The sequence below is a fragment of the Filicampus tigris genome, chromosome 6, assembly GCF_054856515.1.
Source record: "Filicampus tigris isolate MCC_2025a chromosome 6, RoL_Ftig_1.0, whole genome shotgun sequence".
NCBI lineage: Eukaryota > Metazoa > Chordata > Actinopteri > Syngnathiformes > Syngnathidae > Filicampus > Filicampus tigris.
The window spans coordinates 13,140,518-13,167,775 of NC_141222.1; the positions used below are offsets into that span (position 1 = coordinate 13,140,518).

At 38.8% G+C, this 27,258-nt stretch overlaps 1 protein-coding gene across 3 annotated transcripts; it reads right to left on the minus strand.

Moving 5' to 3' along the window:
* Nucleotides 1-152: 152 nt before the first annotated feature.
* Nucleotides 153-26,168, minus strand: tmod1 (tropomodulin 1). Of its 3 annotated transcripts, none has more exons than XM_086033305.1 (13): nt 26,153-26,168; nt 21,508-21,536; nt 21,326-21,415; nt 20,604-20,738; nt 16,629-16,785; nt 14,153-14,269; nt 11,591-11,680; nt 10,466-10,596; nt 10,228-10,335; nt 7,900-8,043; nt 6,545-6,689; nt 4,763-4,862; nt 153-2,928 (listed from the first exon to the last, which is right to left on the minus strand). In XM_086033305.1, exons 4-13 carry the CDS (start codon nt 20,724-20,726, stop codon nt 2,910-2,912), a joined length of 1,134 nt encoding a protein of 377 aa, XP_085889431.1. In that variant the 5' UTR covers nt 20,727-20,738; nt 21,326-21,415; nt 21,508-21,536; nt 26,153-26,168; the 3' UTR covers nt 153-2,909. The 3 variants fall into 3 exon arrangements, with proteins under 3 accessions (XP_085889431.1, XP_085889432.1, XP_085889433.1); XM_086033306.1 differs by having other exon boundaries at nt 4,755-4,862; XM_086033307.1 differs by lacking the exon at nt 4,763-4,862.
* Nucleotides 26,169-27,258: the final 1,090 nt, after the last annotated feature.

Consider the following 27,258-nt stretch of genomic DNA (forward strand, 5'->3'; position numbering starts at 1 on the left):
ATAACGCATTATAGTAAACCGAATTTATTCTAAACAGTACAACAGGAGTTTGAAGCAATAAGGAAATGCCACAAGATGTCACTGTTTCCATTTGGCATTATTACTCCTGAATTCTATCCAAACCAAATAACGACACGGTGCTCACTTTAATTTCAAGGCACATTTATTTCAAAAACCACCAGCCACACCAAAATGTGAACTAGCTAACAAAAACTCGAAATCAAACATGAATGTAAATAAGATGGAGACAAGTGGACACACAAGGCCGCAAGTGTCACTCAATTACAAATGTTTACATCCATAATTAACATTTGTTGTAAATGACATCAGCTGCCAATTTCTCCAGATCCTTTAAAGAGCAATAAATATATCATTTTCACTTCAGCAAGCAAGCTATTTGTTCCTGACCCTTACTAGATAGCAGCTGCGTTTCCCTCCTCGTCCTAGCATAAATGCTGCCAAATGCTGGTGCTGGTGGTATCTAGTTAGTAATCAAAGACAATGTTTGGTGAAAAGAACATTGGAGGATCAAACCAGGATCAGTGCAATGACACACTTAAAATGTCCAAAGGGTCCAATTAAAAACGCATCTGCATCTGCTTCAAAGCTTGTTTGAACTTCATCTATTTAAACTTTACCTCAATTAAATGTATCTGCCTGATCAGAATTTCATGTTTGTCCTACGGCCAAATTTGTCGTTTAGTGACACACTCCAAACTCTGTTTTAGAAGTTTATGTGTGCCTGTGATCATCTGCCAGCCTCTCATTTTAAACCTCAAGTTTTAACTTCATTAAACAACAACAACAACAAACGGGATGAGAGTGTAGCAAGGTCTGTGCTCTGTTGGTAGAATATGTTTGGTAGAAGTCCCAGCTTGAAGGCTTTAATCTAAATCATGGCTAATGTTACCATGTATGTAATTTAAGTGTACACCATCCACAAACCAATCAAAGTGAAAGATTCTCAGACGGTTTATGACATTATCAGTGTTAATGCTATGTGAACCTCCAAAGTGGAACGCAATCCATTCTGTGACACTTGGTTGGCTTGTTGCACTAATTACTAAAACATTTTTTAAAAAAGGAAATAAACAATTTAAAGAAAAAATTCAATGTTGAAATTGTCAATACCATAAAACATAACACCGGATTGGATAAAACATTAACATTCACAACTGTCATACAAATACAGCAAGACACTGACCACTGTATGAAAAAAGTAAAACTACTCGGCCTTTGAAGACACCTGGCAGGCACATAATGGAGAAGGTACATGAAGCTGTTTAACACAAAGATACTGATGGTATTGCTGGACTTAATAAAGGCCATGTGTCTCTCAGCAGGTTGCACCTTTACAGTTGTTTCATTTAAAAGTACTGATGTACAGTAGTCAACGTGGTTGAAATAGAAAAACATACATTTTTACCAATAATGTGAGAATCGTTAATTTATGCTAGCCATTAGCCATTCTGGCATTGGCAACATCAATTTCTCATCTTAGATTATCTACGATTATCCAGTCTATGTAACTGATATCTAAATATATATATTAATATTAATAATATTTTATTGTACTGAGCCAAAAGACACTTTGAGCACTCTTTTCGCAGACAGGTGCCCATGCGTTCGGTGTAAAATGGCTGTATCTTCATTTTCGTGTTGGGGCAAGTTTAGTTTATCATGTTTGAGAATCTGGCAGACTACCTTGCAACTAGCTGGGCGGACCAAGGGCACTTTCTATTCCACGGCTCCGGCGCACCTGACAATTTAGTGACTGAAAGTAGACTAGACATTAGAGCTGGAGCCTGTCACAGCTGACAGATGATATACACCCGGGCCTGAACTGGTCGCCAGTCACTAACAAGGGATATACCCTGTATAGAGAGACAAACAGACTTACTCACACTTATGGGCAATTTTGAGAGGTCACACAAGCACACAGAATGTCCCTGAGCCGAGATCTCAACTCAGAATGTCTCAATTGTGAGGCATAAGCTAACCACACGTACCGCCTTTTTGACGCTGCATATTTTCATTAAAATGGTTTGTCTGAACTCCATCGTATGCCACCACTGGGATGTTCCACTTTGGAGATTCCGCTGTATCTTGTAATACAACAGTAAAGTCGATCATTCAGTTTTTTAAAGCTTAATAGTAATAATAATAATAATAATAATAATAATAATAATAATAATAACAATAAAAAGAATTCAGATTAGATATTCACAACCAGGTGAACATATTTTACGCATCTATTGCGATTTCTTCGTTTTGAGTGTTTGATGCTTGTTGCTGGGATTTAACTACCCTGTAATGCTGATAGAAGAGGAACGTGTGGGTAACACTGTCCAAACAAGTCACTTACAACGTATGAATAATATTAATAACCAGCATTCACACAATAAAAATAAATTCAACACAACAGTAGAAACAGGGACTGTCAAAAGAGGCTGTGAAGCCATCATTTAGAAAACAGTCCAAAGTCAAAAGGCACTACAGTTGCTAATAATAGCCTCTAGATGGCAGCACTGTATGGTTACTAGTTTGCACAATTCAAACATCCCCAGCACATAAACATTCAAAGCTCAATTATCTCTCCTTTTACATGCACTGGATGATCTGGTGAACACTGTTGATCACACCATGTGTATCCTCGAACAATCTACTTTTTAAAAAGTCCAAAAAGAGTTTTCTCTGAACCCTGAATTGCACTTGCATGTCGGAGATGATGTGCAAGGTCATCCGGAGAGGCCGTCGGACCCTTCGAGGTCGACTGGAGGTCACAAGGGCACGAGGCGGGCTTTTGAAAGAGGGCGAGCGGGAGGCAAAAACAGGAGGCTGAGGGTTGCGGGGCGGGGGAGAGTGCTTCTTACACATTTGTCCGACACTTGGGGACGATAGGTCCTCCTTCAAGCCTTCTCTTTCTTACTGTGGGCGGAGAGATGACATGTGAGAGGACAGGAACAATACGAAAAAAAAGCTTAGAGAAAGAGAGCATGGGCATTAAGCACAAACGTGAATGGGACCTTTGCTCCTACAGGGTTCATACGCTTTTTTGAGGTCAGTTTCAAGCACTTTGAAAATTGTTTTTTGAGGTTATCCACCACATTAGTATAGTGATGCATGAATCATCGATGCATATAAAGGATCACTGCATGACATAAAGCAGGGCTTCCCAACCCGCAGTGAGTGTGAGATTATACATTTTTCATTGTCAACATTTTTTTTGTTTTGTCTTTGATATTTATGTAATTCATCTTCAAATTCAAATTTCTTTTGTCGAGAGTGCAGGCTTGGAATAAATTGGGAACCAAATACAACTTGACCCAATCTGGCCACTGACTAACTTTTGGAAACCCAGATGTAAAAAGCAAACTAAATTTGTTGCTATGTCTTGAAAAAAAGGGGTTTAAATCCCAATCTTTAAAGCGCTTTGTCCCGAATCAAGCCTTGAAAAGCACCAATGAGAACCCTGTAGTAGCATCTCTTCACCTTTAAGTACAGCAGCAGTGGTCTGAGAGGAAAGTTGAAATAAAAGAATAGAAAAAAAAAATAAATCTGCTCTGAGCCATTGACTTGAATTGAAGTTTTAGCAATGATGCAAAGAGAAAAAGAAATGAAAGGAGCAGTGCGGTAAATAGCAGCTTTCTTTTGACACCTAAATCTGGTCACTGTTGCTTTAAGTGGTTGATGGTGAGAGAAAGAAACATCTTACCCCAAATAAAAGATAGCATTCAGACTCGTCATTGTTTCAGTGTTTTATTGTGTTTACTGTTTTTATGTTATTAATTTATTGTTTTGACTTTCTTTGTTATTATAGGTCTGGTTTTCACTTTTTGTACAACATTTTGTATGCAGCTGTGGTTGTTTTTCAAGTGCCCTGTTAATAAAATTGAGTTGAGTTCATATTTTAATGACATCTTCGACAATGCAGTATCCCGGACGTAGCCCATTTTTTCAGGACCAGTTTGATCTTTTAGTTTGGATTAGTGTGCATCAAAGATGGGTTTTTCGTTCCTTTTGATGGTATCTCTGTTTATGTCTTCTAAACAGTAATTGAAAATGCTTTGTGAAAAGCATCGCAATTTCCATTTAGTTATCAATTTAGTTTGTTCATTTTCATGTATTTTAATTATTTTGAAAATTACATTGTGGATTATGAAACGTATTTCAATGTAAGCAAAGTACAACCTCTGAATGAAAATAGTAGTCTTGATGACTTCTCATTTTATTATGAACACTTAAAAATGCTGGGTTGTTTTCCAAATCCACTTGCTGGGTAAGCTGTGGATGTTGAGCACTGAGCAGACTCATTTTGGACAGTTGTTGTGCACTTAAGTGGAATTAAATTTAATGTAACATGATCCTTGAAAATAAATATTTTTGATTTGCCTCCCCTTTTGGACACATTTCTACTTTTTTTCTATGTTAAATTAACATCAAATTGAATTTGAATACCATGAAATGGTGGTTTTGTAAAAAGGTAATCGCATGGTGTCTGCAATTCACCAACTTTAAAGTGTGGCTGTGTAGGTTTTTATAGCAATTCAAAGAGCCGAGATTATAACTGGGTATTTTTTGATGAAAATCGGGGCTGAAGTAAAGCAGCAGGTGACTTGAGGACAGCGCAAAAAGTGCTGAAAAAAGCTCATGAGAAGGAACGGAGGCTTTGAAAGGAGATGGCTGCAGTTCCAGTGTTGTGGAACAAAAGTGGAAGCTATCGTCAGAAGAAAAGCAAGACTGAAGGACCATACGTGTTTACTTAGTCTTTGACTTGAACTTTTTCCCAAAGGCCCGTTCCAGCTCAGGGACGGACAAAGTGAGGGTAAAGGAGCCATCAGACTCTGACCTGACAACCCGGGCTTCAAAACGAAAGGAGGAGGAAAAGTTATGTTTTGTCAAGCATTAAAACGGAAGCATTAAAGACTGCATCATAACACTGCTGCAATATGGAAGAGCTGACAGAATCTAAAGAAATAAACACATTTCATCCCAAATTCTTCTGGATTTTCTTTTACGTTCCAGAACACAAACAAATGAAAAGCGTAGTTGTTCTACCTCGTGGGGAAGTTGATGATTACAGTTTTAATCAACCCTTTGAATAACATGTCATGTTTTTATCAACACTAAAGAGACAGCAATAATATAATACATCACGGAACATGTTACTGTGACCAGTGTTCTGAACATCAAGATCTCTGCGGTGACTGACAAACAACTATAAATTCATCATTTACTGAAAGTGCACATGGGCAATGAGGTAAGTCCTCACTCATGCACTGTTCTTTCTTTCTTTATTTTTTTTAGCGCTGATGTCATCATTTAAAAAGCTTTTGTTTTGGTTTGCCTGAGCTTTCAGAGCGCACTAAGTGTACCGATTCATCTGTTAGCATCTGATCAAAGTAAAAAGTGGGAAGATTAAGTGCAGATAAAATGGCAGCTTTGGCGAAATATAACTGCAAACACTGCCAAATGCACAATTCTACAGAGTGGTTGCATAACCGGTGAGGTCACTCAAACAGGATTGAAAACAAGGGCTTATTCTTGAATGTCTGAGGAGTGGTGATGTAGCATCGATGTATCTACCATGCTCGCGATAATTTGGTGTGAGCCGCAACATTAGGTACACCTGCATAAAATATTGACAAAAAGGGCTATGTCACAAAAAAGTCTACCATTGCAAGGATAATAATGCTCATTTGGATTGACACGTTTGGTAACACACTCTTAGGGTTACGTTATCATGTCAAAATATTCAAAGCATCTCACAAAAATTAATTTCAAACTACATCGACCGTAATGAACGCTCAATTATAAAGTCCTCTTCAAAATCGTCAACAAAACTGAGCATTCATACTTTCGCAAAGGAAATGTGTTTGTTACACAAGTACTTTGTCGCAGAACAATTTACATTAGCTTCTAATTGCTCTGGATGGGTATTCGACTACGAGTAGATTAAATAATTGTGGAATTGATTTAAATCCATTTTAATTTTTAAAATGTGCTTCAGTTTTATCAATCAAGTAAAGCCATCTAGTGCAGTGTTTTTCAAACTTTTTTGAGACACGGCACATTTATTTCATTGAAAAAATCCCACGGCACACCAGCAGCTGAAATTGTGGGAAAAAAAAAGCTAATTTTAACAATATAAGTGTTGTATTGTTTATATGAGCATTTTATTAACATTGAAGAATGACGTTATACTATAACGTCTTGAATAGGAATTAAATAAACTATTTCAAAATGTTTCATATTGATACTTACTCAGTGTGAAACATGGGCCTGTTTGGATAAACATGCGCCACTAATTCGCTTTTCTCAAAACAAAGACAATTAGTTACCTGCTGCTGCTGCTGCTACCTGCTGGTATGGAAGAGTACTACAATGTAGTAACTACATGATTACACTGCCAGGCGCTAGACCGCACAGGCACACAAATTAGATAATTTCCCACGGCACACCTGACAATATCTCACACAGTTTGAAAAACACTGATCTAGTGTATTAATGTGTAGATGTTTGCATCAATTTGTGAATTTCCTACCAAGGTCATTGTTGTTCATCATGGCGTTGGAGCCTCGGAGACGCGGGCCCTGCTGGGTGAAATGGTAGCCGAACTTCAGCAATGTGGTGTTTTTCTCCAACATGCTTGCTATCTCCATCTCCACCTTGTTGCCTAATGGCTGGCTCTGAAGATGAAAGGTCCAAATCATTTGATCAAGAAACTATGAGTCAAAATCATGGTAAAGATACACTGGCTGGTCTGTTAACTAAGATCACTTTAGCGGTATATAACAATAGTGGATTAGCCAACACACGGCTAATGTTAAAGGATAAAAATACATTAAAATACAAATATTCATTGGATAAATGCAATTCAATATATCTGGTAGCATAACTACTTTTCAAGGAAAGTACACTGATGTTGTGTACATGGTAATGTAGTGAAAAGTATAACGTTTGATTCCATGCTCTTTTAGTAGTGCTGTAAACCAATATTTGCAGATGATGTAAACACATTGTTCACACAATGTTCGTGTACTGGCTAAAATCACTCTTGTCACAGAAAAACTCAGGAATTCCTACTCTCTCGGAACGCATGCACACTGCTCTAATTCCGTTTATTGAACTCAGTTCAACAAGTGACAAGCGAGATATAACAGATGTCTTTTTAATATGTCATCCCTGTGCCCCACTCTCCAGGCAGGACCAATCAACCCATGATGAATTAAGCATAAATCGCTTAGTCATGCCTGGACAGTGAGGAACAAGGATGATGTAATAGAAAAGCAACTGTTGTTGCCTTAACGTCTTGGACGCTACATGAATGTAGCAACAGAGCTAACACAATACCCGACATATCAAAATAAATATGTAAACGATAGAGGGTTATATCGTTTGGAAAACGTTTTTTAAGATGCAGTACAATATATATTGTAATATTGTACAGATCTAGGTGTGTGCAAAATATCCTTTCTGTAAAATAGTTTACGTATCCGTAACAGTGGAACCTATGGCAAATGCCGGTCACAAAATATGCAGATTTCGGAACACTTGGCATCCCTGCCTATGTGACTTAAACTTCATAAGCATGGCGATTGTTTCTTTAACCAATCAGATTTCACATTCACCTCAGAAGGCCATCTAGCTGGCCCACAATACTGCCGGCATTTTTTTGTCCTCTGATCGGATGGTCAGAGCAAAACTTGTTACAGCCAAGTTGGACTACCGAAACACGTCTGTAGTGATCTGCACAAATTAAAACATTTAATAATCAGCATCTATGGTGAATATTGTGTATTTTATTAAAAGTGTTTGTTTTTGTCATATTATTGGATAAACATTGATTCTAATCTGAATTGCTATAGATGGTGTACACGGCACAGCTCCGTTCATTACCTGATTGTCAATCTTGAGCTCCAGTAATGTTGTGTTGTACTGCAGTGACTCAATGAGGGCGAGGATTCCAGTCCCTGTTATAAAGTTTGACTCAACATTCAGGCTCTTCAGTGTCGTGTTAACCTTGAGCATCTCCGCCAGGGCCTGATAGCACGCACAGCACACATGATTAATTGTCATTTAGTTATTTTCTTTGGCAGCTTTCGCACTGTACACAACAAAAATCGAAGTGTTAAAATATTGGTGTCAAATAATTCAGAGTTGATTTCAATCCCCAAAGTGTATTTTTAACACTGTCTAGTTTAAATGGAAGCCCGTGTTGGAGTAAGTTGACAGAGGTGATTTATTTAGTGTTAACCAACTCTGCATAAAGTTAATCAAAGTAAGCTTCGCCCGCTCGATTAGAACTACTTTGCCGCAAAGATTTTGGGGGTGCAAAGTGTTTCAGTTAAATGTACTTGTTCTTTTTTATTAATAATGTTATGTTCATGTTTAATTGTTATACAACCAAAGACATGTTAAGTTCACTCTTACATCAGAGTTGTAGTGTTTTTGTTTTTGTTTTTTTAGCACGGGGCACTGTGAGCGAATGTGGCAGTGTGTCAGATGAGTTCCTGCCACAACAGCAACAAGGAGAGAATTATATCCATGTCCCTGTCATGTAATGGTTTCACACTGAGGGTGAAGTGAGTATAATCAATTCAACTAAAGCTAATTTGTGAAATGAGTGTTTTTGCAATGAAAAAAAAAGAAATATAACCAATAGAAATATTTTAACATTTCTGGGAGTGAAACTACCACTATCCAGGTTGTTAAATAAATCTCAGCAGTGCTACCTCTCTACTCCTATAATGTTAAGTAACTCTGGCACAGTGTGAAATGGTTAACTATTTAGAAAATATTCATTCAACTCTGTAGAGTATGGAGCTATAGACACCCGGAAAAAGTGTTGAAATCGACTCTGTGGGAGTCATTTTAACACTCAACCTTTTGTTGTGTTGAGTAAATAATCAAAACCGCCGTGAGTCATATTTACTCTCTCTAGACTTATTTAAATTGTATTAACACTGTGCTGTGTTAGCCAGTGTAAATTATTTACTCAATTTTGAGTTAAGACAGAATTTCTTAACACTGTGGAAAGATTTACCCATACTTTAACACCAATTCTGATAAGGACCCAGTACACTCAGACACAGTGTTAAATGTAACTCTAGAAGTGTTGAATTAACACTGTAAAATTTGCTGAGTAGCCTGCCTCTGGATTCCAAAAGTCTCTGATTTTTCGAAGGTTTTATGTGGGTTTTATAGTAACACTTATTCCAAAGGATGGAACAGCCCCCACATGTAGTGTAAAGAAAAGAAGAGCGATACTTAAAAAAAGGAGAAGAGAGATGCTAAGTTTAATACATTTTACACCACTGGCCAATGATAGCCAATATGAGCTAGCTGCTATACAAGTCCTAACTTGTATGAATTTTACATAAGAAAATTAAAATGTCATAAAAATGAGTTCGTACAGTTATTAAAAGTTTTACAACTGTAACAAATTATTTAATATGGCCAAATTTGCTTTGAAAACCAGAAACAATGGAGGTTGGCCAACATCCCAGTATGGCCTTATTTTGGTTTATTTACATATATATGGCATTAAACTTTATTATATTTAAGTGAACAATGCCTAACGATTAATTTAACGTTTTACTGCCTTTTCACTAAATCCTATATACTGTACATTACAGTGCTCACAAAATGCTAATTAGGATATTCGGTTTTTGGGTGAAATTTCAGGGTGGACCCAAAATGCAGGTGATCTCAATTTGACCTTCTTCAAACTTGCCATCAAAATGTGAAAAACATGATGACGAGGACAGTTTACAATTAGAGAATATTTATGCGCAAAAAGTACTTACACATTAAATAGTTGGACATGTGTATTCAGACATTTAGAGAAGGTCAAATTAAGTTCACCTATGAAGGTTACATTGCATTTTAGGTTCATGTTGAAACTTCACCCGGAAGCCAATTACTATATACCAAACTTTTTGTGAGTAGTGTAGATTATGTTTAACTGTAAAGGTTCTACTGCACTTGGAAATTTGACATTTCAAAACAAAACTATTTTTTAAAGACATGAAGTCCATCATTGTTTATCTGTGGCTATGGTTTATTTAAAATGTATATTATTATTGTTTTTTATGTAGGGTCCTTTTCAACACCCACTTAACATGGTTTTTTTTTTTCTTATAAAGTCCAGGTTTACATTCCTATATGAATTAAATAGGGGAAACATACAGTATTTAAAAGGAAAAAAACGCAGAATGTACTTACAAATGCTACAGGGTCATTGCTTCTGGTTCCAACAATACTCAACCTCTCCACCGCCGTGTTCTCCATCAGAGCCTGAGCGTACGCCTTTAAAGTCGGGATAGGAATATTCTAAAAGAAAAAGGAAAAAAAAAAGTAGGACCACATGGGAACATTATAGCTAACATTTTGCGATCAAGAAATAATTGCGTCCTAAATAACTGTAAATGACCACGCACATGAAAGAGACACACTTTGATACCTTAATGTTGTTGAGGTTGACCTCCACAAGATCAGGGTCATTCCTTTTCATTCTTATGAGAGTGTCCTCCACATCAGTTGAATTGGGCTCTTCATCGGGAACCGGTTTGTACTGGGTGGACTGGATCACACCTGCCACACACTTAACAGTTACTACACAATCGGGAATTGGTGGAAATCGGGAATTGGCTGAAATGCCAACAACAGAGACAACAAAGATACAAAAAAGACCTTACACAGTTGAGCTGTGTCGCGCCAGCATGTACTTTACTAACACCGATTACTATTTTCCTTTTAGCCGAGTATTGGTGCCATTTTATGGCATCGAGGACAAATAAACCCCCGGAAAGCACAAATATTGTACATGGACTGAAAATAGCTTCGTTTTTCACCAAGTAACTGAAGCCAGGTTACAAAAGAACAGAAAATAGGTGAATTTACAAAGAGTATGCCATGTATTCGAGAGATAACTGTATTGCTGGCTAACATATTGTAATAATCAGCAAATATGCCCTCAAGATGCTATGAGCAGCATCGGGTTGACATCCAAGAGTCGACATGATCTTCTGACCATACCTACATACAGTATATATTTCTAGGGGGGAAAACACATAATTGGTATCTCCAAGCATTTACACAATTATTATCTCTCTTGGAAGTTATGTCCAGTATGTGCCAAACAAAGCATAGCATTCTGTACTATTAATGGTCATATAAAGTTTCCCACAGTCAGTTGTCATGTTGATGAACGAGCAATCACATCAAATTGTAGCAGTATAACTTGGTATTTAAAATAGGATGTAAAGTAAGAAAATAAACAGGTTGAAATGTAGTATTTACAGGGGGGAAAAAAAGAAAAGTGGTGTTCCAGGGGCATCCACAATTCTTGAGGGAATAAAAGCTTGCTATGTGCATAGAACTGTATGCCCAATAAAAATCTGCTGTCATGAACTTATTTCATGTGCTGGAGAGCCAAGTGAACTCAGTTCAACAGTTTCCTGGACCGGGAGACATTTTATTTAAATTAATTCTCTATATAGTTCAATTTTTTTTTTTTTACCCAGATGCTGTAAGTAATTTTGTTTGGAGCAACATTTCAAATTATGTGTAGGTGAGTGTTACATACTGTTAAGGCCTTGCTTGTTGACTATGGTGCTGCTTGCCAGAGCTTCATAGTACTGCTGATTGCTCATCAGGGTGTGCATGCCCAGGATGGCTGGAAAAGGAAAGGAGCATAGACAGAATGGAGGTCATCAACCCATAGTGAGCAGGAACAAATAAAATATAACTAACATGAACATAAGGGCAGCGTCATACGAAATTTGTTTCAGCTGCTCACTTGACCACCATGCAAAAAGAGGATGGAAAGATATGTATAGTGTAAGACACATGCATAGTTACAGGTAAAGGCCTAGATGGGCCAATCCAATGTCGGCCAACTGTGAGCGACAACTACCCCCTGGGGGCACGTCGCGCTGGAAAAAATGACAGAAATACAGCGATGCTGACGCTGCGTGAGATGTAATGCCCCTCCATACCATTGGCGGCGGTAGTCACTATTCCTCATGGTTACAAAAGGCCGACTGGAAAGCTATTGGTGGGTGTGGAACATAAAAACTTAAAAAATGCATTCAGCTTATTTTTTTGTTTCACAATGAACTGCCACGCGAAGCAAACCCTACCGCTCTTGACACAGTATTGCGCAATACTTACATTGGTCAACGACCGCTCTTGTAAGAAGATTAAGGCAGCAAGGGCGCTCTCTCTTTCACCATAGTGACGAAGTTATCTTCTAGCTCTTCTATCCAGACACATTTTACGTCAAAATGCGGAGGGTGATGTGTAAAATGATCCAAATTCTCAAGGCTTTCCATCGCTTACTGTTTATCCGCATTCGTCACTTCCTGTTCTTGTCCCGTGCGCCGATTCGCTAGCTAACAGTCAATCAGAGTGACCAAATGTCATGACTTACGATTCCGATTCATGTCAGACACCAGACATTTCCTGACGCGATACGATGTTACGACTGTGTTTGCTACATCAATCAGACGGCGCAATCCGTCGCCCCGACGCTTCCCGACGTCGGATTGGTTTATCTAGGCCTGAAGTCACACGGACAGCATGATACAACGCGTGTTGATCTTAACTTTTACTGGTTAGTTAATGAAACATTATGTGAAGTAAAATAATAATAATAATAATAATAATAATAATAATAATAATAATAATAATAAATGAAGGGGTAGATTTTCCCTGCATTGATTAGGAAAAATGTGGTGAGATATCGACTTGTGAAATATGTATATGTATTAAGCCTAATTTCCTCCTAAATATCTAGGAACTACTTGGAACTAAAAATGTTTCTGTGCCCTATTGTCTAATACCATTTACCTATACCTTAATGTGAATGTAAAAATGTGGGTTGCCAAATAAAGTAACATGATAGGGACAAACATGTGGAAACACCTGATTCAAAGTGATGAAGAGTATTGCAGAAAAAAATCCTGCCAATAATCTTTCCATAGTAAATAGTAGTGATGGGAAAATTAAGCTTCAAGTTGCTTCATGAACCAGTTGTGTTTAATGACTCCTCTAGATGGCACTCTCTGTTCAACAGTGCTTTCAGTCCTAAAGAACACTGACTTGCCAAATCTTAAACCCCTTTCTTTAAATCAACAGTGTTATCTAGAGCAGTGTTTTTCAAACTGTGTGCCGCGATACTATTGTCAGGTGTGCCATGGGAAATTATCAAATTTGTGTGCCTGTGCGGTCCAGCGCCTGGCAGCATAATCATGTCTTTACCACATTGTAGTACTCTTCCATACCAGCAGGTGGCAGCAGCAGCAGGTAGCTCATTGTCTTTGTTTAGAGACAAGCGAATTAGTGACGCATGTTTATCCAAACAGGCCCATGTTTTACACTGAGTAAGTATCAATATGAAACATTTTAAAATAGTTTTTTCTTTGTGTTTTTTTATTTCCTATTCAAGACATTATATTATGACATCATTCTTCAATGTTAAAAAATGCTTTTATAAACAGTATAACACAACATATTGTTAAAATAAGCTTTTTTTTTTCACAATTTCAGCTGCTAGTGTGCCGCGGGATTTTTTCAATGAAATAAAAGTGCCTTGACTCAAAAAGTTTGAAAAACACTGATCTAGAGGGCTCAAAAAATACAACAACTGGTTCATGAAGCGATAATGGATGGATGAATGGATGGTTCATGAAGCATCTTGAAGCTTCATTTTCCCATCACTATAGCATGCGTTCATTTCATTTAGTGGCCATGTACTCAATCACAGTAATCTGCGCACAGCCTGAGCAGCATCTCTATTCTTTTCATGCGAACACATGCATGTAAACTGCAGAAAACCTGTATGGTGCCCAGCTAACAATGATCCAGCAGAGGTGGAGGAAGTGAGGGGGTGATGAAGAGGAGGGGTGGTGAGATGATGGAGGGAACACTAAGGGGGAAAGGAGAGTTAGCCTGAAGAGAAGATGAAGATCAGGTGCTAGTATGGGAGGTCGTGGTGAGGTTTGCATTGATTAGTGAAACACTCTAAATTAAATAGCATTAATCATATGCTGGATTCAAATGAGAGGTGAGAGAAAAACAAATACAGTGTGCTAGAATACAGTATTCAGCTCCATTGTGTTGACAGGAAGTAAATGGAACTTGTTACCGGCGATATCACAAAGTTCAGCATCAGTAGCACTGGCAAGTGCTTCTTCGAGCTCAGGCTCCAGGGTCACATTTTCCATAATGGGGTCCACCATCTTTTTAGGCACCCAGGCCTTCCCTGCAAAATGAAAGCATGTTTATACATCCACCGCTTACCATCATTCACGTTCACATTTACAACAATGGACACATTAGAGTTTTAGTATTTAACCTTAAATGCATATGTAGTCTTTTGGAGAATAGCTTAAATGTCTTGTAGTTGTGATTGTGAATGGTTTGTCTATATGTGCCCTATGATTGACAAGTGACCAGTCCAGGATGCACCCCATCTTTCAGACAGGACCCGATCACGTGACTCTGTCCGCACTGAAGCAGTTTCCTCCTCATTTCATGGAGGAGTGTCGTCCGTTGTCTGTAAATGGTTTGGAGTTGACAAGACTGACGTCGGTGGGAATAACATTGATAGATGTGCCAAAACGGTCACCGTGAAGAGCAATTCTGTTGCACCACGAGCCATATGGATTACGAGGAAAACTTGGCGATCGCGCAAGCACGCTAGACAAAAGCTTAAACACGCACACACAACTCAGAAAACAGTCGCCGAGTTGAAACAACAAATATAAACGCATGCACGCACTCAGTACTTTAGCGAGCAATTCAAGCGGGACATTCTGGATGATCGGTTAACATTCAGTTTACACGCTTGTAGTCCGCATCATTCATAACTAGCCTGTATTCCCGAGGCATGTTGCACAAACGACGACGGTTTATTAGTGTGACGCCAGCATTCACCCAAACATGAATAAAGTCACAAGTCTCCATATCACAGCGATGAATGAGTGGGAAAATGCACTTTTTGGTAAATTGCAGTTTTGTTATTCAACTTTAGTCAGAATACGTTGGTCAATGTATGAGAATGGGTGTCATGACGACGTCTTTTTTTTCTCTCGCTGGGTGACACTTCGTCACACGTCACATATCAAATACATTTTTTTCTCGTTCTGATTGCTCTAGTAGTTGGCAGTGGTACACCAGAACTTACTGCAGCTCAAAATGTCATATCATTATGGAATAAGAGCAGAGACATTTAAATGACATAAATACACTGTATTCCCAAAAAATCAATGTAAGTCTATACATAATTTTTAGTTTTTTATTGTTAAATATTGTCGTAGAATATAATTATGTTTTGCAGAAGCTGTATTTAGCAATTTAAAAGGGATGTTGTCTATCCACTATTGGTCTGTGAATCAAGTGCAGATTTAAAATATTTTTTAATTATCGTCAAATTATCGTTATCGAGTTTTTGGAAAAAATATTGAGATTTTTTTTTTGCCCATATCGCCCACCCCTAGCGCGTGTGTATGTTTGTTCAGCCCGCTCTGTCTAACGTCACACTCCGCTCTGCTGCGTGTTCAGCCTCTGCCACCTCATGTTTGGACTGCCATGTAAACATTAGACCCTTGGCAGCTAAGAGGAAAAATTAGACAGTTTCATAGACTTCAGTGGCACAAGCTGGGTTTAGAAGAGAAAATACCATTAGCAACAAGTAGATGAATGGATGGACGGATGGACAGAATTCAAACAGAAAGAAGGGGCACTGCTAACACACACCATAAGTGCCAAGGCTGAAAGAAAAGAATTTTGGATATATCCTTATATAGGGTTGAATATTAAATGAATGCATTTTTAATTGAAACATTACAGAAATAACTAAGTGAAAAAAGACTGGGATCTTCAAATTTGATCAAATCCAACTGTACGTTTTAACCCATTTAATAGAAACAAACAAATTAGATGCCATTCAGGATTTCAACTCTCAAGCACCATATTTGTTTATCCACAGACTACTTCCTGTTTTGCGGAGGATGACTTCAAAGAAGGCAAAAGCCTTTCTTTTTTTTTATTCTGGGGCATAGGAAACCCTTCCATCAGACTTCTATCCCTCCATCCATTTTCTATTATGCCTGTTCTTAATAGCGTTGTGATTGAGCTGAGCCCATCCCAGTTGACTTTGGTGCGAGGGTCAAGGAACACCTTGGACTGGTCATCAATCAGTCGCAGGACACATGTAGACAAATTTTGAAACAATTTTGTTTTTCAATTAACCTAATTGGCCCAGCTGAAAATGACCATGATCATGACCACTAAAAATGCAAAGAGAGAAAATACTCGAAAGAGGAAATCTTAGCGAGCTAACAGGCTACTCTCTGAATCATGGAAGGTTAATGTTAAGCAACAGGTCTGCATGCTACCATTATTGATTTTAGGACGGGAGAACAGCTGTATCCTGGCTCAAAAGGGGGAAAATACATTCCACTAAAGGGAACAGAAGAGGGAAAAGTGATTCGTAGCCTCTCTAGCTATGTATCACCCTTCTAATCATGGACTTTGTGAGGTAGGCTTTTGATTTCAGACATCTAATTTACTCTGTGGGGAAAAAAATGCAGCAATCCATGACAACGCTGCTTGCTTACCTCTCTTTTCCCCAGTGAAGGGCACCAGGTCTTCCCTGTCTGGATGTTCTTTGGCTTGTTTCTCCAGGTGGGCCAGCAAGTCGTCTCTCTGGAACGTTCCTGTGGGCGCTTTCTTAGTCTGGTCTTTCTGACGCATCCCGGCAGGCAACAGTGCATTCTAGTCAACAATGGGAATGTACATCATTCAATTTTTTTTTAATTTTTTTAAAGCCATTTTGCTATAACACATACATTTTTTATGCTTTGCTACTTGCTAAGTTTATTCATGTATATGTTCATAAGATTGCCTTCTTGAAGTCTTAAGTTAAATTTGAGTTATAGATAATTCAACTCAAGTGATTTACATTTTAGGATTGAAAAGGATTCTAAAATTGTATAGTGGTACCGGTTTGTCCTACCACACGGGAGAACCAGTGCCAGACTTGTATAAGAATCCACCCTTCTAAGCTTTGTCCATTTGATTGACATCGCACTGTATCTGAGCGTTATTGATCTTACAGTACGATGTGTGTGATTGTAGAGTAGTTTGCGGTGGTGTACATGTACAATGCATCAAAATGAGCGATGGTTCCCATTTTTAGTTTCCACACAAGAGAGGCAAAAAAATGCAGACAATTTCATAATGACATCTCAATAATAATAAATGTATAAAAAAAAATCTTACACAATCAAAATACAAGCATTACTATCTCTGGAAAAGCCATTTTTGGGATAAATCTCTCGAACTGGATCCCGCTAGAGGTTACCGAATGTCGTGTCCGGTGATTTTATTCAGTACTTTATACTCGTCCGCAAATGCGGGCTGAGAAATTTCTCACAGCTTTCCCGCCGCTCCCAATGTTATTTTTAACCTAAAGGCCCATTCAAAATCAAGCTCTTACAAGCTCTGCTTATAGCCTCATATCTTATCTTTGCTCTCAACACACTCTGGCCTCACTCTCTCTCTTCTCATGCCTCATCCAGCCTTTTTAAGTTGCCGTCAGCCTCCCTCTGTACTTACTCAAAAGCACAAAGATGACAATAATGAACAAATTTGCCACCATTTTATTTCAGTGGGGCTTCAAATACATTCTCACGGCATACAGCAGCATTTAGAGGAAACTGACACCGGCGGGCTTCTCATATCACAGTTACATCACAGAGAACGCGTCTCTTACATTCAGCTCCACTCCACTGTGTTATTTTTAACAGTGTGAGACTCAGTTGTCCTCTCTTCTCCAGCCTGACTCCGACTTCCTTCTCTGCTTTCACTTAAGCATGGCACCTCAGTACCTCATCTGGTAAGCATTCACACAGCAGCCACCGGCCGGCTCAGTTGGAGAGACCCGGAGCTTAGTGACACTTGCTCTTCATAGCTGACACCAAAACATGACAACAACTCATGTGCAAGACAGAGAGGCTGGCATCAAAAATTCCCACAGACGCACTCCGATGTCTTTCCAGAAGATTTAAGTTGTTGTGCAATGACCAACTCTACATTTTCTTCTATTTTCATTTCCAACAGGTACAGGTACTATTTATACTTGGTGTAATACAAGGCATGCATACTGCATTAAATGATTTCATAAATACTAACTAGTGCGCCCAGTTGAATGTCCCAAAAGTTGTAGAGTTTGGATAAAACGGCAAACCATAATCATGCAAGATGTCGGCAAAACTAATGTGACCTCTGCTCAGTGAACATCTTCTAAAATATCAACTTGTTTCGTCTTTTTTTTTTTCAGTTTTTTTCAATGCAGACAAGAATAACAGTAACATTCTTAACTGTCACTAAAGGGTCGATGATGGCCGCAGTTTAACTTCACATTATTTCCTCAACATTACAGGTAGAACCTTGAAGTCAAACAAGGTCCCAGAACGGATTGTGTTTGACACTAAAAAATAAACACTGATTTCTGAAACATCCAAAAATTGGGTTAATATGCAAGCAATAGACAGCTTGGCCTTTTGTAAACTGATACTTTCACCATTATGCAATCTCATTAGTTAAAAAAAAAACAACAAAAAAACAGATGACGGATTAAGGATGAACTGTGACGATATTACAGACAAATGATAGATTATATTATACATTTGCCTCTTGAGTTGGTCAAACTCTAAAACCACTTGCCAGTATCTTCCAGGAATAGACGTAGGCAGACCTGCTGGGAAGGCTGCAGTGCTTTTTAGACCAAAAGGGCACTTTACTGTTCTGTAATGGGTGTATGCTCGTAAACAGGCGCAAAATAAGTACGCACGAACACTCTGACTCTCTATGTTTGCGTCATAAAGTCCCTCTGGGCCAGACAGCGCTGGCATGAGTCTCTGTGACACGAACGCGCGCACATGCACGACGAATTTACAGTCATCCTCCTCTTGTCCCCTTTTGGGATTGAGGAGACGATCACAGCTGCTGTTACCGTTTTGACTCATGATATGTCAGAGTGAGTGACATACAGTATGCCACACGCTGCAATGAAGCCACCAAAGATTGCAACTTGGACGTCGGACATTTATCTGCTCTACCGCTTGTCCCCATTAGGTTCACGGGTGAGCTGGATCCTATATCAGGTGAACTTGTCGCCAGCTAATCGCAGGCTACATACAGTATAGTCAAAGGATTATTCCCACTCCATTTAGTGAACCTAACATGCATGTTGAAAGAGGAAGTCAACCAAAACATTTTTTTTTTAATGCAAGAATATGTTCTGTGCAGGCCCACTTGTTGAAACAGGGCATTCGGATTAATATTGCGTTTGTGGAATATGAGTTAATCCACCCGCCATCTCACGGGGCGGCCATTTTGTTACTTCTGTCGAGTGAAATTTACATCGCAGTTGCTCAGCGCTCAGGTAACAACCAATCACTACTCACCGTTTTTCTGAAGCTGAGCCATGATTGGTTGTTACCTTAGCGCTGAGCAACTCATTTTCATTTTTAGTCGACAGAAAGTGGCAAAATGGCCATGCCACGAGATGGCCAAAAATGGGTGGATTTTACTGATAAACTCATATTCTATAAATGTAATATCAATCAGAATGCCGTGTTTAGACTTTGGGCTATATAGAACATAATATTGTAATGACAATTTTGGGGTTGACTTTAAAGATAAAATGCTTGATTATCATTTGTTTTGTTTGTTTACAGTGAACGGAACTTCACTGCCAAACATTTTGAAGCAAGCATGCTTTATGTTTCATTTGAAGAACACTGAGAGGGATGGAGAGCACAGCAGGCACAATAGAATACTTTAAAAAGTGTGTCTTAAGGATGAAGCGGTAAAATTATTTCAAAGTTTTTTTATATGCTTGAATTTATCACCGATTTTCGCCTACACTGTAAAATATAATACGTTGACTTTACTCAAAAAAAATATGCAAAGTCGTTGCCTCAAAAAAAGCAATTCACTTGAACTTAGATAAATTAGATTTCACCAACTTATTCGTTGTGAGTAAGCAGGACTTAAATACATTAAGTTAACTTAACTCAAGTTAACGAATATATTTTTAGTTTGCAGTACTCAATTTAACTTAAATTAATTAGCATCACAAACGTATTTATTCTGAGTTTGCTTTACTCAATTAACATTGTATTTATTGATCAATCTATTTTAGTAACTCTAATTTAAAATTTGTGGATTATGAAAGCTTAATTCTCTTTAGTTTTACTCATACAGGTCGATTTAACTTTTTTTTTTTTTTCCTGCTGCCGCAAAAAACAAGGATCCACTGTAGCCCTACTTTGACTGTTTGATTTTATTACAACACATGCTTATGGGGGTATTGCCTCTGTTAATCAACAGCTCACTAACAACATAACTAATGGGCCCACAGACTGCACACGACAACATCTTAAACACTGCGAGTCATCACAATAACAGAGGTGTAGGTGATGCTAATATGTGAAGTAAATCAACGTGCTCCACGGCATTAGGGCCTGCACGACTCCATAACTCTACGGTGACACCAGCAGCACACTGGCAGAACGTAAACTTACATCAGGGTCCAGCTCCTCCAGTTCATCCTCTAACCGCTGCAGCTCCTCCTCGGAGAGCTTCATGAGCAGCTCGTCCTCGTCGATGTCTCTGTACTTCTCCATCTCCTTTCTCAACACCGACATGATGCCACACACCTGCAAAAACAAACCAATGTCACAATGACATTCACCTGGCCCATTTTAAATTCTTGTTTGCTTTTGGTCCGGACGTTTGTTTTTCTTCTTTCCAATGTATCTTTTATATTTAGTATTGAGCAGTAATTCAATTGCAAATTTGTTGTGACATTTTGAGAGTGCGCCAGACGAGTGGGCGTGACAGTGCCAATTTTGTCATCGAGCTTTGCGACGCATCGTTAGCCTCACGAATTTGACCGTGCAACAAGTGGCAAACGAGAAAGAATCTAAATTTGTTTTTCTGCATTGTTGTGTCTACTCCAGTTGGATGGATGGATGGATGGTGATGACTCATAATTTGTCTTCTTTGAAGAGCCTCCAAGTGGTTCTGTTTTCAAATACAATAAATGGGAATCCAAAACAAACTTTAAAAGTGGTAAGAAAGTTGAACATTTCAAGCTTGGATAATGTGTTTTTTTACAGAACCACAACATTTTTTTCTTGGTGGAAAAAATCCAAGTTGTTTAAGTTGTTTATTCAGTAATGTGTGATTTATAATGCAGAAGCAAAAAGCCAAGGGAGCAGGGAGAGGCGGGTTGTTATCTTACCTTAGCAAAGGCCTTCCAATGAGAAATACAATATGTCAGATGAGCAGCTGGGACAACTCCACATCCGTTGTGAAGTCTGAAGAATAATAGCTATGAATGGAAACAAACCAGTTGGAATAAAAGTGCACTTTGTTTATTACTACTCAGCAGACATGTCGTATGTGACATGAACTAATCGTTACCTTTTGCTGCAGATCGAGTCTATGTTGACCTACAGAGAGGCAGAAAGCGTACAGAAAGTTCAGGAATTACTGTCAGTCATTTTGTTTTTTTACTTTACCATTGTTTGGGTTACATGTTGGATCTTCATCCAATTAGTTCTATCGGTCTCCAAAAAAAACAGATTTTAAAATGGCGATACCTAACAGGCTGTTGTGTTTCTATTAACAAGAAGCTGATAAGGGGTAAGGGCACGATGAAAAGAACGCCTTACTACTAAAGATTTTCACTACAACAAACAGGACTTGTGGTGTGTTTTCAATGACTGTCTCTGTACAAATAGATGACAACATGGGGGAATTCCCCTCTCATATATTCTGTTGCTAAAGTATCAGCAGTAAATCTTTACATGCTTTTCCTCTCGAAAAAAATGGTAAACATAAGATAAATAATACCTGTCTTTGTAAAGATTTCCCTGCTTGTTGTGGGTATCCAGTGTTTGACACCAAGGATATGTTGGTAATGACTCTCTAGATCAGGGGTGTCAAACTCGTTTTAGTCGGGGGCCACATCATAGTTGTGGTGTCCCTCGGGGGGCCGTTATGACTGTGAACCCATATAAACGTATGATCGCCTTGTATGATCACATATAAGCAACAAATTGATGGGTAGCTAGTTTTGAAATTAGAAGCTGGTAAGTAATTGTTTGTTCAATTATTTTTCTGTTTATTTTATAGGGGAAGAGTGGTAACAAGTAACACATTGCAGTATCTCAGTGTTGTTAAAAGTGAAAACAATTTGCAAGAAACGTGACGTCACGCACATGATTTGCCTTCGCGGGCCACATGAAATGAGGTCGGGAGCCGGAGCTGGCCGCCAGGCCTTGACTTTGACACCTGTGCTCTAAATCAGTGTTTTTCAAAACTTTTTTCGGTCAAGGCACATTTATTTTATTGAAAAAATCCCACGGCACACCACCATCTGAAATTGTGAAAAAAAAAACCCCCAAAAAACACTTATTTTAACAATATAAGTGTTATAGTGTTTACATAAGCATTTTTTTAACATTGAAGAATTAAACATTATACTATAACATCTTGAATATCAATTCAATAAACACAAAGAAAAAAGTATTTTAATTAATGTTTATGTTAATGTTTCATATTGTTTCATATTGAGACTTACTCAGTGTGAAACATGAGCCTGTTTGGATAAACATGCGTCGCTAATTCGCTTGTCGCTAAAAAAAGACAATTAGTTACCTGTTGCTGCTACCTATTGGTATGGAAGAGTACTACAATGTAGTAACTACATGATTACGCTGCAAGGCGCTAGACCGCACAGGCACACAAATTAGATAATTTCCCACGTCACATCTCACACTGGAGTGCCGCGGGAGGGTTTGAAAAACACTGCTCTAGATGATCAGTGATTCTCAATGGTGTGTCGGGACCCAAAAGCGGAGCCATTTCAGGTGGGTCGCGGACACCGTAGTAGACATTTGCAAGGGTTCCCTCAGGATACAACATTACAGACATGACATTTCATTGTTACAGATGTCAATGTTAACAGTTTGTATTTGCAGTTGTCATGTTCATCATCAGTTCCTTAATAAGGTGCTCTGAAAGAACTTTGAACATGCAGCCAAAAAGCATGTGTAGTTAAAATATACGTTTTTAAAGGTTATTTATTTCAAGCAGTATGTTTTCCTTAATTGTTCTTCATGTTCTTATTAAAGTGGGTCGAGACTAGGCTACAAAAGGAAAATGCCTGGTGCCCATGTGACAACAGTTGAGAATAATGCTCTAGATAACAGGAGTAAAAATAACTTCAAAGAGGCCAATATCTAATGTCCTATTGAATAAATCAAATTGGGTAAAAAATAAATAAACATGCTAGATAACGCTGCACTGTATAGTGTCTATTTGATTATGATTGTAGTTCACGCTGAAAGGTGCGAGGTTGTTTTTTTCTGCTTTCTCTAAGCGCCGTCCATGACGAGACAAGTTTTGAAAAGCAAAGATGAAGAATGGGGCTGAAGTCCAAATAACGCTGTGGAAGAAGCTGACCTGCTCTGCAAATAGCAAACAGAGCTGGGCCTGTATTTATGCAGCTTTCCCAAAGCTTCTGCTTAGTTAGGATGACACTGAGCAAGCAGGACATACATCTGAATCTGAAATTGCAAAAATAGTCATTGAAAGTCTTCTGCACTGAAAGTGCTGCATTGATAATGCAACAACTAATACTATACAATGACGAGTGTTATACGAATGCAAATTGGTGTACAATGCATAAACTCACTTGTTAAAGGCCAAATACAGAAGATGTAAGGTTAAATGATATGCTTTCTGTCAGAGTAGTGTGCATGCATGTTGTTGCATAGTGTAAAACATTTCATTAAAAAAAAAAAAATAAACCTAATGTTTATAAACTACAAAACACTGGCCTGTAAAGATATCATAAGAGTAACCAAAAGCTCTTCGCAGCTAATAAATCAGCAAATAAAAACAGAGCGGGCAGCAGGACTTGTTGTTAAACTGTTCAGCAGACTAATCCTGCTCAGTGTCTTTAGCACATGATGTCAGCGTCATTAAAAACATCAGCCTCACGCACAGTTACTGTTCATACGAGCAGGGAAAGAATTTATTGTTGACATTGGAGTTTTGTACATGCCCATAGCTACGATGGAACATTTCAAAAAGTGCACATTCTGTTTGCAGTATTTAAAGAATGATCAAGGATGTTACAATTGGCACATTTCACTTTAAAACATGTTTGCTAATCATCGAAACCCAATATTTTCAGGATCAAATATCGGTGTGGAAATGTATCATATCTATTACGGTGAAGTATCAAACTTTGATTTGTGGCTTATTGTATCCTTTTGATGCTATGAGTAGGACCGATTGATTCTGAAATTGCATTTCTTAAACAACCAAGTCAGATGACCTGATGGTAAAGATGTTTAAAGCGGAAGTCAACCCAAACATATTTTTTTCAAGAATATGTTACCAGCAGGCCCAGTAGTTGAAACATGGCATTCTGATTAATTTTTGCATTTGTGGAATATAAGTTAAGCAGCAAAATGCACTCGTTTTTAGCCATCCCTGGGGGCGGCCATTTTGCCTTCTGTCGACTGAAAATGACATCACAACTGCTCACAACGACCAATCACGGCTCAGGTTCAGAAAACAGGTCAACCGTGATTGGTTGACCTGTTTTCTGAATTCAGAAATTGGTTGACCTGTTTTCTGAATTCAGAAAACAGGTCAACCGTGATTGGTTGACCTGTTTTCTGAATTCAGAAATTGGTTGACCTGTTTTCTGAATTCAGAAAACAGGTCAACCGTGATTGGTTGACCTGTTTTCTGAATCTGAGCCGTGATTGGTCATTGTGAGCAGTTGTGATGTCATTTTCAGTCGACAGAAGGCAAAATGGCCGCCCCCGGGGATGGCTAAAAACGAGTGCATTTTGCTGCTTAACTTATATTCCACCAACGCAAAATTAATATGAATGCCATGTTTCAACTAGTGGGCCTGCTGGGAACATATTCTTGAAAAAAATATGTTCGGGTTGACTTCCGCTTTAAGCAGAGTTTAGATGGCACCAAGTTAAGAAAACTACTTTAAGAGGAGAACTTAAACAACCAAAAGTGTATGAATAGCAGTCAAATGTGGTATTTCCTGCCTCAAAGCCAGGCAAAACCTTCAAACAATTATCAAGTATGACGTCATGTAAAACATCGACATCGCGTGGGAACATTGGCCAGTGAGTACCATTCCAAAGGCACTAAGATAAATGTGTGTGTTTGATTTGTGCTGTTTAAAACTCGATATTGAAGTTACTGGGATATCGAAAATGGTCTGGCTGCTCAGTCCTGTACGAATAGTTAGCAAAACATGAACAGTGTTATCATACAAGTGGTGGCGTTTGAGTAATTTGACTTTATTCTAGCTTTATTATACAACGGTTAACTTCTCATTACACTTGTATAAAAATATTGTTAAAAAAAGATATATATTTTTAAAAAACAGTTTAAGGCTTTTATGTTAGTGCGAGATAAACTTATAATGGGAAAATTGTTAATAACTAGTAGTTTCTAGAAATTGTACAATATTGTGCTTTTTCATGGTCACAGATGAATCAAAAGTGAGCATAAAGGTCTGACCTTGCATGTTGGAAAGGTCATACATCTCTAGTATGGTGTGCAGACCCATAATGTAGGTCACGGAAGAACTGATGGCCAACATGCCATAGGACAACTGTTGCATCTCGCAGCACTTGTTGACTGATTGTAATTATGCAAGGCGTTTGTACTGGTCTACTTCACACTTGAGTGAGGACAACTCTAGTATGTTTTTGTATGTGCATTGATTTGGTAGGATGCAGTTTGAGACATAATGAGGATTGCTGCAGTCTATCAATCAATCCAATATAAGATTGTCAAACGTCAGTCATAGATTAATAAAGAGGGGTGTCCTATCTTTACGAGGGGCCCCATAACACACGATGACAAATGGAAGTGAACTCTCATCCTCTCAAATAAAAACCACAGACTGCACTGTGCAAATGCGTCTTAACTTGCACAATACATTAGTCTCAGTGGTAACTTTACTCAAGTCAAGTCTCCCACAGGCTGCACTATTATTTTGCATGTATTTACGTACCTCCAGCAGCGCTATTTATAGCCGGAGCGTCCGGCTGGGTGACAGCAGCAGCGAATACTTTGACCAGATATGGTTCCCTCAGCGCGGCGTGGACAGGCGATGCTGGCTGCCCCTCAACGGCTACACGAAGCGGGGATCGAACACAAGCCCCCTCGACACGACACCGTCCATGCCCCACGGCCAAGAACACCGGGAATTGATGCAGAATGGAGCGGACTCACTAAAGTTGCCTCCCCCGACGCCAGGTTGCAGTTGAGAATTTGAGGAGGCTCAAAGTCGTCTCCCGCAAAGGGCAAAGCCGAGAGGACCTCCTCCCACCATAAGCCGCGCCTACCGACCCCATGCAGGCAGCACTGTCACTCCTGTGAATGACTCTCTCAGCCCTCATTTACACGGGCTGCGGGGTTTTACCACAAAGTTGAGAAAAACGTCATAGTTATTGTAAGTATTTGTCTGAAAGACGCTTCTAGGCTATAATGTGTGGCATACTAGGAAGATTGTCTTGCGTGCCCCCACACACATTCAATTTAAAAACTGCCAGGTAAAGCAATTATGTCACTTTATAAACAACCATACGTGGTTCCAAGAGATACGAATTTAATTCATTCCCTAACCACGCTTGTAGCCCAAAACACATCTTCAGCTCTCTAAACAGCTTCGCGCTTCTGTTTTGATGGATTGCTAAATTTTTGCCTAACTCCTGCTTATGGTTAGAGAGACACTTGGGTGACCTTAACATTGGCCCTTATATAATAGGTTTGCATGCAAAAATGGCATCAGTACTAAAGTGCCCCCATACACTCTGTCGTGATTTAAGGTCTTTTTTTGGGATTATATTTACGGCAAATAGCCCCGTCCCCCTTTGGGGCGTGGCTTGTTATGTTTTCGGTCTCAGCGGTTTACGTCACGGGAGGGAGGCAAGGTGGTAATATTGCTCGCTTTGTCAGTTATGTTGTCTAAAACAGTGACCGATCGCCACCAAAATGCAAATGCATATTACTATTCTTGTCCACTTCAACCTGTGAAAATATAAAAGTGTTCTGCACAATAGTTTGGATTTATTGACATAAAATGTGTTCTCATCATGATCACCTCCACAAAATCAA